At 42.2% G+C, this 12,616-nt stretch overlaps 1 protein-coding gene and 1 pseudogene across 1 annotated transcript in view; one reads left to right on the forward strand and one right to left on the reverse strand.

Moving 5' to 3' along the window:
* nrg3b (neuregulin 3b) overlaps positions 1-12,616 on the forward strand; it is a 429,951-nt gene that overhangs the window by 349,998 nt on the left and 67,337 nt on the right. The window contains exon 4 of the mRNA XM_021565559.3: positions 4,673-4,699. Within this exon, the coding sequence (XP_021421234.2) occupies positions 4,673-4,699 (27 nt within the window). The remainder of the gene's footprint in view (positions 1-4,672; positions 4,700-12,616) is intronic.
* Positions 1,809-2,581, reverse strand: LOC149976636 (protein ZBED8L-like; annotated as a pseudogene).

Below are 12,616 nucleotides of genomic sequence, written 5' to 3' on the forward strand. Positions count from 1 at the left end.
CCTGCACAAGGTGCAAGAGGAGCTGCTGAAGGTGGAAGGCGAGAGATTAGCCCTGGAGAAGGAGAAGCTAGCACTGGAGAAGGATACGTTTTTCATGGAGAAGCGAAGAAGACTAGAAGATGAATATTCTAAAATAAATCTGTTTCGATATCATAACAATCTTCTTTTTTTGTCAGGTGAATCTCCTCCTTATGAGGTCATTCCTTGCTTGTAGGCCAGCTTTTCATCTACCAGTGACGTGGGGGTGGCCTGTCAGGAAGTCCAGGACCCAGTTGCACAGAACAGGGTTCAGACCTAGGGCCTGAGCTTAATGATGAGCTTGGAGGGTACTATGGTATTGAAGGCTGAGCTTTAGTCAATGAACAACATTCTTACATAGGTATTCTGCTTGTCCAGATGGGATAGCGCAGTGCGATAGCGATTGCATCGTCTGTGGATCTATTGTGGTGGTATGCAAATTGAACTGGGTCTAGGGTCTCAGGTAAGGTGGAAGTGACATGATCCTTTTAACTAGCCTCTCAAAGCACTTCATGATGGCAGATGTGAGCACTACGGGAGTGATAGTCATTTAGTTCAGTTAACTTTGCTTTCTTGGGTACAGTAACAATGGTGGTAATCTTGAAGCAAGTGGGGGCAGCAGACTGGTATAGGGAGATATTGAATATGTCAATCCAGCCAGCTGGTCTGCGCATGCTCTGAGGACGCAGCTAGGGATGCCGTCTGTGCCGGCAGCCTTGCGAAGGTTAACATGCTTAAATGTCTTACTCACCTCGGCCACGGAGAACAGTCCTTTGGAGCGGGCTGCGTCGGTGGCACTGTGTTATTCTCAAAGGCGGCGAAAAGGGTGTTTAGCTTGTCCAGTGGCAAGACGTCAGACAAGCTGGATTTCCCTTTGTAATCTGTGATTGTCTGTAGATCCTGCCACATTTGTCTTGGGTCAGACACGAGACACCTGAATTTGTGTCCAGTGACACAAATTCCCACGGTGGCAAAGGTCCAGATGGATATGGTCCTTTATCGGCACTGTGGTACAGCGAAGTAACAAACATAGGCGTCTACGACTTAGGAAATATGTTGTTATTTTAAATGTACACTAAATACATTAAATTAGACTAAGAATCTGATTGAATTACAACTTATTTTGAATGTAAACATGTGCAACACTGCATCAACATTGCTAAAGAACAAAAGTGGTTGCATAATTGTCTATGCAAATAGTGTACTGTGAACCATTGTGCATGGGCTTTGAATATATATATATTTTTTAAATGAAATAAAGTGCATGTTTTCCGGAGAACAAAGGAGAGTTGAAGAAAAATAATAATCTGAATGCACAGAACGTCACTGTGTCCCATGCAATCTTCATGTATAAGTCACTCTGGGCCTTGCCCTGCATTAATGAGAGAAATTACACTTTCCATCTCTTGCCAATGCTTTGAACTGTGGCACAAATGGTGTGTGAGCAACTCTGACACACTGGTTACAGGTGTTCATTGGTGTGCCTTGTGCAATATTTGTTTTTAATAAAGTTTATTGTGGGGAAGGCTGATTCACAGCTGTATGTGGAGCCAAATATGGTCAGGATGTATAGTGCCAGTTTCTTGAACAGGACATCAGCTGCAGTCACCATCTTTCCCCCGAAAATGACAGGGTCACAATCACCAGCCTGCTCCTTCAAAGCCACATTTTCTTGCAGCTCAATCCACTACATTTGCAGTGATGCAACCTATCTGAAGATCTGACAACTTTGTCACATTTGTGACCAAGAAGGGGTTCTAGATGAGCAGCAGCAGTTCTCTTCCAACAAGTCATGAAAGCAAGCCTTGGATGAAATCAACATGGTTTGTCTCCCTGCGTTTGCATCAGAAGATTGGGGAAGTGGACAAGTTCTCCCTGGAGATTATTTTTGAAAACCAAAGATTTCTTCTGTAAAGCCTGGACTGCTGTTAGCATATCGCACATTGTGTTGTTCCATCCCTGCAGCTTAACATTCAGTTGATTAAGGTCTGATGTAATGTCTGTCAAAAATGCCATCAATTCCATATTCTCCTCATCTTCCAAAAACTCAGAAAACTGAGTTGCTTTGTCACTCTTTTGCTCTGATAAGAAATCTTTGATTTCCTCCTGAATGTCCCAAAAGTGTTCCAAAACCCTGCCTTTGCTGAGCCATCTCACATTGTTGTGCAGTAGTAAGTCATCAAAACTGTCATTGGCCTCTGGCAGAATGCCTCATAGCGGGCGGTGTTGTAGGGATGATGTTGCTCTCAAAAAGTGTATCAGTTTCCATCATCATTGTCATGACCTCCGAATACTATTTTCCCAGACTGGCACACAGGAGAGATTGATGGATGATGCAGTGATATAATGTCAGGTTAGGGTGGTCCTCTTTCAAATGTGAAACCAGTCCCTTCCCTCTTCCTATCATGGCTGGAGCTCCATCTGTGGTGATGGAGACCAGTGACTTGAGATCTCTTTTTGTCAGCATCCCTTTGATGGCCTCGTGGATAACCTGTCCCCGTGTGTGTCATTATAGATTTGTTAAGACCAACAGCCACTCACAGAATTCCTTCTTTGTTTCGTTAAAATATCTGACAAACATCAGAAGCTGTTATCTGTTGATGCATCCATAGCTAATGAAATGCTTGGTGCATTCTGAATGGCCTCATCAAGTTTTGAAATGAAATCTTCAGCTAATATTTCAGTTCTCCTCATTGCTGTGGAATCGGACAGTGGGATCTGTTTGATCTTTTCTCTGAGCTCATCTTTATCAATAAATTAAATAAAAAAATGTTCCTCAACAATTTACACACAACACCCCATAATAACAACGCGAAAGCTTTCACGACTGGCTCACTTGGAGAGAAAGCGGGTCTCTAATTAGGGTATTTATCTGTCAAGGTATTAGGACTGTGTAGGCAGCAGCAGCTAGCGGTAGCCAGAACCAGGCTCCCTCTCACCACCAACTAAAGGAAGGATTAAGATTTGATTCACTCCTGCTATTATTTCCCCAGCGGCACAGATTTGTTCTTCGTAATCACCACCAAACGACTAGAGACGTGGAGCATGGCCTCCTCATATTCTCCATGGTTACTCAAGGTTCCACATGATGGCACAAATACCTCCCAAGGGTGCCTTGAGATGCCAGAGCAAAGGATGGGGGGGCTTTGCTTCATGACTGTACACATTTTCCAGACCGATGCCAGAGGAACAGATGTGCATCAGTGCTTAATGACATCATCTGTGCAGGCGATGACAGTAGAGCGATTAAAGGAGATAAAAGTTGGGTTGTTGTGGTGGGAAATCGGTGGGTACGCGTGAATCGGCAATACTGAACTGGCAGCATCAATAAGAGACTGTTCCGGGCCTGTCAAAAGTATTTTCACCGCAATGGTAAAAACTTTGTCTCAAATGTCACAACCACCTCTCACGATTGTCAATGGCAGAGCTAAAATCTGCAATCATGCCTACCCCTGTCACTACCATTTCTCCCTCTTTTATCTCATTCAAATTAATGCCATTCTCTGGAGACCACTTTAAACTAAATGGGAGCATCACTGGCAGCTAATACTGACTCATTCAGTTTGCTTGCCTATATATCCAGTGTGTTTTAATAGTTTGGCCATTTTACATTTTTGTCGCAATTTACATGAAGGTACCCTTGAGTACCCTTTATAAAGGGTTGTAACATACATAGTTTTCTGTGAAACCAAGGTATATTATGGGATTATGACTCGTATGACATTGACACATTTGCCATGATACTGTCAAAATGCATCTCCTAACATATGATTTTCACGCTGTTTGGAGTTTTGCTTCTCCCTTCTTTCTTGACTGTGGCCACCAAATAATCTGTAACCAGGACCTGCAAGCCGCATTCTATTTTCAAACCCAGACCACCTCTGTCAGTTAAGGAATTAAGTGTGAGGGTTTAATTTAAATTTAAATTAGATTCTATTACAGTGACGTCAAAAGGGAGGAGGAAGATGAAGGATGAAGGGAACATGAGTGCTCCTCTTTATCTATCGCCCCAGCTCTGGGATTGTGGAAAAATGCTTTAATGCATGGAGAAAAGGCGCACACGGTCTCTGTGTGTGTGTGTGTGTGTGTGTGTTTAAGCCTACATCAGTCTGTGTATGTGTGTCTGTCTTTACTGACAGTCTTGTGAGCAGAAGAACTGGGATAACTAAGTAGAATATTGAAACAAACATAAGGTTGGGGTCAGAGAGGTGGTGAGCGAACAATTATCACTGCAACATAGGTACTAGTTTTATTGTCTGGACTTGGAACATGAAAGGCATTTTAGGTCTGTCTCAATTCTAGTATAAATTTCTATGTTTGAAAAAAAATATTCAACAGAAAATAAAAGGGATTTTGGGGAGGCAAGTCAACCAAAGTCCAGGTTCTTGTATTGTAGATGCAGTGCTCCAATGGGTAAAGCCTGAGTGAGTGTTATGACTGTGTTTCATATAAAATGCTGTTCAATAACGCTGTATTGTCTTCCCACTCTTTTCTCTCCCCTTATTCTTCCCATCTCCTCTCTCTGTACATTGCTCTCCCTCACTTTTTCTTAATCTATTCCCCCTCTCTCTGTCTCAATCCCCCTCCCCCTCTCTCACTGTATCCATCACTTTTTCTCTCCCTCTCTTATTCACTGTGTCCTTGGATGGAGCAGCGGGTGAACTGGGCATCGAGTTCATGGGTAAGTAAACTTTTAATTTATGCAGTAAATCTCTCTTTATTTTCTCTCAACCTCTCAGAAATTACCTTGCTCAAAAAACACAATCGAGCAAACCCTCTGCTCACCTGGGAAAAGATGAACATTCTCCGGTCACCATGGATGCATAGGTGCATTCTATCTGCATGGAAGCTAGTATTGTCTGCAATCGAAAGAAGGACTGGTTACATTGTGTGTGTGTGTGTGTGTGTGTGTGTGTGTGTGTGTGTGTGTGTGTGTGTGTGTGTGTGTGTGTGTGTGTATTTTTGTGTGTCTGTTTGCAAATGCATTGTCCAATGTTGTGTGTGTGTGTGTTTGCACGTTCTCCTGTGTGTGAATGCGTATATACACTACATGACCTAAAGTATGTGGACAAATGCTTGTCAAACATCTCATTCCAAAGTCATGGGCATTAATATGGAGTTGATCCCCCTTTTGCTGCTATAACAACCTCCACTATTCTGGGAAGGCTTTCCACTAGATGTTGGAACATTGCTGCGGCGACTTGCTTCCTTTTAGCCACAAGAGCATTAGTGAGGTCGGGCGTTCCAATTCATCCCAACAGTGTTCGATGGGGTTGAGGTAAAGGCTCTGTGCAGGCAAGTCAAGTTCTTCCACACCCATCTCGACAAACCATTTCTGGATGGACCTCGCTTTGTGCACAGGTGTCAAGATGAAACAGGATAGGAAGGGTCTTCCCCAAACGTTTGACATAAAGTTGGAAGTTCAGAATCATCTAGAATGTTATTGTTATTGTTGCGTTAAGATTTCTCTTCACTGGAACTAAAGGGCCTAGCCCAAAGCATGAAAAACAGCTCCAGACCATTATTCCTCCACCAAACCTTACAGCTGGCACTATGCATTGGGGCAGGTAGCGTTCTTCTGACATCTGCCAAATCCAGATTTTGTCCATAGGACTGCCAGATGGTGAAGTGTGATTCATCACTCTAGAGAAAGCGTTTCTACTGCTCCAGAGTCCAATTGCATTGAGCTGACGCTTGGCATTGTGCGTGGAGTTCTTGTGCTGACGTTGCTTCCAGAAGCACTCAGTGGTGCCGTTCTTTCAGCTTGTGTGGCCTACCATTTCACAGCTGAGCCGTTGTTGTCTCTAGACGTTTCCACTTGACAACAACAGCACTTACAGTTGACCGGGGCAGCTCTAGAAGGGCAGAGATTTGATGAACTGACTTGTTGGAAAGCTGGCATCCTATGACGGTGCCACATTGAAAGTCACTGTGCTCTTCAGTAACGGTACCACATTCTACTGCAAATGTTTGTCTATGGAGATTGCATGGTTATGTGCTCGATTTTATACACCTGTCAGCAACGGGTGTGGCTGAAATAGCCGAATCCACTCATTTGAAGGGGTGTCCACATACTTTTGTATGTATATTGTATTAATTTATTCATATTTGTGTATGTGTCTGTATCCCTGGAGTGCATTCCTCGCTGCACACTGTGTTCTCATTTAAATGATTGTAAATGTCCCATGGGCATGTACACCATATTTAATGTCATCAAGCTATACCCTAAATCCCAAACCAACGCCTAGCACATACCTCTACTGCATATAGGCACTTGAGTCGATGTGAGCGGAGTGGATAGGTCTATGCAATTTAGTGGTAGCTCAATTTTGCCTCTTGTCACAATATTGATTATGCGTTATCAAATGTCTTGCTTTTTGGTAGCGTAGTTGTCAAGAGGGCAATCAAGTGTGTTTGTAAGGCAAAGGTCCCGGGTTCTAATCTCAATATAAACTGGTGTGATAGGAAGTGGTAGGCCCACAGTACGACTATGCAACCACAGTGACATCCGTCACACCTATCCAATCCTCTCAAATCTATACTGGTGCCTCATGGAAAGGGCTAGGGGTTGACTTGGGATTCACACACAGTAACAGTGGCGTTAGCAATACAGTCGACAATATGATGTTTTGGGGCATCCGAAAGAAATATACACTCTTTGGTCCGATTTACTTGACACAGAATCTACAATGAACATGCTTTTCAGTTCAGGACTACACTTAGGCTGGGATTTATTTTCAGAGGCGCCTTTTAAAGGCATTTTCCCCTTTTTAAAGTAAAGTTCAATGTTCTGCTCTATAAAGCGGCTTGGATTGAATCCTGGCCTAGGCTTATTCTGTGTCCAGGAAACCAGCCCTATGAGTCCCGTCAACTGAATTGTCACGTCAAATGTGCGTGTTCTCTGTCATGAACATCCCCAACTCGACTGGGAATAGTTTCATCCATCCACCTGCCCTTTCCCACATGCAATGACTAGTGAATAAATTCAACCTGTTGCTGCATATTTTTCCATTAACACCTTCACACGCTGGCTTCACTTCACACACTTCCACTTATAGAATAAATAAAAGGGAGAGGGTAGAGATGGAGACAGTGGAAAGAGAAGCGAGACAGCGAGGCAGACGAATCTCTCTTCAATTCAGTGATTTTAATCTGGGTGGTATATGAGTTAAACAGCAGTTACACTGTGAGTGGGTGTGTATTTGAGAGAATGAAGGGAAGATCGGTGAGAAAGAGAGAGAGATCGACATCAGAGAAGGATTTGATAGAGGTCTCTCCATCTATCACATCCTCTCTGATGTCGATCTCTCTCTCTTCCTCACAATCCTCCCTTCTTTCTCTCAAGCACACGCCCACTCATAGTTTGTGTAGTGACTGCGATTGAACTAATTTACCACCCAGATTTAAAATCACTGAACTGAAAAAGCGCATCTGCCTCGCTGGTTGGTGACAACTGTTAACACTATCAACGTTTCCCTATACTGTGGCAATTGTGAACATATAAACACAGTATTAGCCACTTAAATGCAACATACTGAAACAAAATTAACTATGCAAGAGATTTTGTTGTAGGCAGAACACATCGGAGTTGGATTCCATTAGATTGAGACACACTACTCAGCTCGTACTCTACACAGACTGGTGCGGCATAAACAACCAGAACTGCAGTAGGTCTATATGCAAATAGACCATTGCCATATATGGATCTGTGCCATTTACTTTGAACTGGACTGTGTTTACAGCATGAGCAGTTTTGAGTAGATGTGCTTGTTTTGAGATCGAAGCAAGATCTGCATGTGCACATTTTGTTCAAATTCTTAGATAATTTGTAGTCAACTATAGGAGAGTGATTGCTTCCTACAAAAGCACAAAACATATACATTTCTAGAGATCTTTGAAAAACTAGTCAGGTAAAGAGCTTTTTTTGTGTCTTAAAGGGACAGTGTTGTATTTTGAGACCGTCTTGAATAAGCTAAGTAGCCAGTAACCAGAGAGTAGCATAATCTGTCCAATTCTCTGTAATAATGGAATGGCAATAATAATGCATTTTATTTTTTAAAGTTGTTTCTTGCATCAAACAACACAACAACATTTTTAGTCACCTCCTTGTTTGCAGGACAAGTAGATAAACAGGTTAATGTCAAGACCTGCATGTTTCATGGAATGTAGGCCTACATTTAACACTACACATTGGCTGATAGAACAGCTTTTTCTCCATTGTTTTTTATTGTAAGCCACTCTGGTACACCTACATTGTGATCAAATCGCCACAGTAGCCTACATGGCCACTGTTAAAGCTGTAATGTAAAGCGGGCACAGCCTCAGTGTTCACAGTAAACGTGCCCTGGAAGTTGCACAGAATTTTCACAACGTTCAAGGGGGCTCTGAGGTACCAGAACACATGAGAAAATGTTACTTTTATAATAAAGCATTGCATGCATATCATCACATTTGTGTAGTGGCATAGAGAAGCAGAGTAGAGAGGTGCTAACAGAAATTGCACACATGGGAACATTTTAGTAGCCTAGCCCACTGGGAACAGAATTCAGATCAATGTCTAGTTTTGATTTACATTTGGTTGAGTTGTCAATTAATGTAAATTCAATGTGAAATCAACCCAAAAATTAACATAATTGGATTTAGGTTAAAAGTTGTGTGAAAAAAAAAGACGAAACGCCCTTAAATTGATGACTTTTTGCAAATCCAATGAGCGTTCCAAGTAGATTCAACGTCTTCACATAGACTTTTTTGGTTGAAATGATGTGTAAACACTGTGGAATCAACTAGCTTTTGCCCAGGGGGAGGGGCCACATTTTTTGCCTTTTATAAATCCATTTCATGCAGTTCAAACTCATTTTACGTGACTGGAGACTTTGGCAGAATCTTTTATAATACAGCACAAATTATCAAAATGACAGGCTACTTTGACATTGACGAACATAAGAATTTGAGATCAATAAAAACTACCTCAGACAAATATATTAGTTGGTTAAGGTAAGGTTTAGGCTAAGGGATTATAGGGCTGAGGGAACATACACATGATTTCCATATGACCACATCACAACGTACAATGCATTTCCTCTTCAGCAGGAACAAATCACTTTTACAAAATAATAAGAATTGGAACAAAAACGCAGGTAATTTCACAAAAACATACAATAGATATTTTATTTTTATTTAGAAAAGTTAATTTACAAGTGTGCACTGCGGGCATCTACAATACAATGCAACATACTACAAAATCACTACATTATTTAGCCTAAGCATACAATGTGTGACGTCACAAAATTGCCATTTGATTACCACAGAAGAGTTAATTATCTATAAATAAGCTTTCTTGAAATTAGGCAGGTTTCCATTGACCCAGGTTTATTCTACAATAGTGACCTGTGATCACACAGTCGTCCAGAACAGCTGATGCTCTCATGCATGTTTCAGTGTTACTTGCTTCGAAGCAAGCATAGAAGTTATTTAGCTCATCTGGTAGACTTGTGTCACTGGGCAGCTCTCAACTGTGCTTCCCTTTGCAGTCTGTAATGGTTTGTAAGCCCTGCCACATCCGACGAGCATCGAAGCCGGTGTAGTGCGATTCGATCTTTGTCCTGCATTGATACTTTGCCTGTTTGATGGTTTGTCGGAGGGCATAGCAGGATTTCTTATAAGCTTCCGGGTTAGGGTCCCGCTCCTTGAAAGCGGCAGCTCTACCCTTTAGCTCAGTGAGAATGTTGCCTGTAATCCATGGCTTCTGGTTGGGGTATGTACGTACCATCATTGTGGGGACGATGTCATCGATGCACTTATTGATGAAGCCAGTGACTGATGTGGTGTACTCCTCAATGCCATCTGAAGAATCCCGGAACATATTCCAGTCTGTACTAGCAAAAAAGTCCTGTAGTTTAGGATCTGCTTCATCTGACCACTTTTTTATAAACTGTCACTGGTGATTCCTGCTTTCATTTTTGCTTGTAAGCAGGAATCAGGAGGTTAGAATTATGGTCAGATTTGCCAAATGGAGGGCGAGGGAGAGCTTTGTACGAGTCTCTGTGTGTGGAGTAAATGTGGTCTAGAGTTTTTTCCCCCTCTTGTTGCACATTTAACATGCTGATAGAAATGTAAGTTTCCCTGCATTAAAGTCCCCTGCCTCTAGGAGCGCCACCTCTGGATGAGCGTTTTCCTGTTTGCTTATGGCGGTATTCAGCTATCCTTATGTGAGTGTCAAGCAGAGACACATTGGGTCCTATTTTTACAGTCTTTGGTATGACTTGCTGGGGATTGAACTCCCAACCTTCCAATCTCAGGCGGAACACTAACCATAAGGCCACTGGCTTGGTTTTATCTTTCAGGTCAACATTCACAAGGTCTCATGGCCAGACGGATTACCAGAGCATGTACTCTGATTATGCGCTGACCAACTGGCAAGTGTCTTCACTGACATTTTCAACCTCTCCCTGTCTGAGTCTGTAATACCAACATGTTTCAAGCAGACCACCATAGTCCCTGTGCTCAAGAACACTAAGATAACCTTCCTAAATGACTACCAAACCATAGCACTCACGTCCGCTATTGTTACTTACTGCTGCTCTTTAATGATTTGTTATTCTTATCTTTTACATATGATGTATTTTCTTAAAACTGCATTGTTGGTTAAGGGCTAGTAAGTAAGCGTTTCACTGTAAGGTCTACCTACACCTGTTGTATTCGGTGCATGTGACAAATTCAATTTGATTTGATTCATTTTTTTAAATATATAGATTGGCGGTAAGGCCATGCAATAGACTAGCATCCGGGTGTGTGCTTGTACATCAAGCTTCATCGCGATAAACAACAGGAGATAGCCTCCTGCTCCTGAGACATGAAATGGATAGGTTGGTAGCGCATACAGGCTGTCGCCCCTATATTAATGAGCAATTTATAATGGAAACACTTCAACACATTTATTAGGCATTCTATCTTTTTGCAACCAATTTTTTGTTGTTTGATGTCATTATGTCCAGCTGTTTTTATCGACACAAGACAGTTAAATCGAAACACACCGTGGCAGCCAATTGTTGCATCTACTTTCTATGCAAACTTTCTAAATCTCAACAAAAAAATCACTGGACAAGTTAATGTAAACCTAGCTACAGACAGTTAGCATAACAGATTGATTAATCACTTTCATATACAGTAGGTTTGGGAAGTCACACATTAATCTTATTGGCAGATTTCACAACCAGACATTACTGGTTTAATTTATCGACTGTAATCAGTTGGATTGGATATCAATTACTCTCTGTAACATGCAGAATATAGGGCACAAACCCATAATTCTGTGGTAGTGGAAAGCAATGTGCCTTAAAAAATGTTTTGCCACTGAGCAAATTTCAGGTCTGCTGAGCAGCTGCTGCTGAGCCACCACCACAGAATTATGGGTTTGTGCCCTATATTCTGCATGTTACAGAGAGTAATTGATATCCAATCTAACCTAGGTGTCAGGCTAGACTTGTGAAATTTCTGTGCACGTTTTCTGTGAACACTGAAGCAGTACCTGCTTTAAGTCATAGTTTTTACAGTTGCCTTCTAGGCTACTGTGGCTATTTGATCACAATGTAGGTGTACCAGAGATGCTTACAGTACAATCAAAAACAATGGAGAAAATGTATCCCTTAACATTTTAACATGGAAATAGCAACACGTTAAATGCCATTTGCCAAACTTGTATGCCATCAGTACATTTTGGGGCTCCCGAGTGGTGCCACGGTCTAAGGCACTGTATCTCAGTGCTAGAGGTGTTACTACAGACCCTGGTTCAATTCCAGGCTGTATCACAACCGACTGTGATTATGAGTCCCATAATAGGGCTTCGTTGGACACTGTGTTAACAAACTTCCAAACAAGCTTCAATGCCATACAACACTCCTACCGTGGCCTCCTACTGCTTTTAAATGCTAGCAAAACTAAATGCATGCTCTTGAACCGATTGCTGCCCGCACCCGACCGCCCGACTAGCATCACTACTCTGGACGGTTCTAACTTAGAATATGTGGATAACTACCTAGGTGTCAGGCTAGACTGTAAAATTTCCTTCCAGACTCACATTAAGCATCTCCAATTAAAAATTAAATCTAGAATTGGCTTCCTATTTCGCAAAACAAAGCCTTCTTCACTCATGCTGTCAAACATACCCTCGTAAAACTGACTATCCTACCGATCCTTGACTTCGGCGATGTCATTTACAAAATAGCCTCCAACACTATACTCAGCAAACTGGATGTAGTTTATGTTAGTGCCATCCGTTTTGTCACCAAAGCCACATATACTTCCTCCCACTGCGACCTGCATTCTCTCGTTGGCTGGCCGTCGCTACATATTTGTCGCCAAACCCACTGGCTCCAGGTCTTTGCTAGGTAAAGTCCCACCTTATCTCAGCTCACTGGTCACCATAGCAACACCCACCCGTAGCACACGCTCCAGCAGGTATATTTCACTGGTCATCCCCAAAGCCAACACTTCCTTTGGCCGCCTTTATTTCCAGTTCTCTGCTGCCAACGAATTGCAAAAATCACTGAAGCTGGACACTCATATCTCCCTCTCTAACTTTAAGCATCAGCTGTTAGAG

This window comes from Oncorhynchus mykiss, chromosome 16, assembly GCF_057628025.1.
Source record: "Oncorhynchus mykiss isolate SJ-2025 chromosome 16, ASM5762802v1, whole genome shotgun sequence".
Taxonomy (NCBI): Eukaryota; Metazoa; Chordata; class Actinopteri; order Salmoniformes; family Salmonidae; genus Oncorhynchus; species Oncorhynchus mykiss.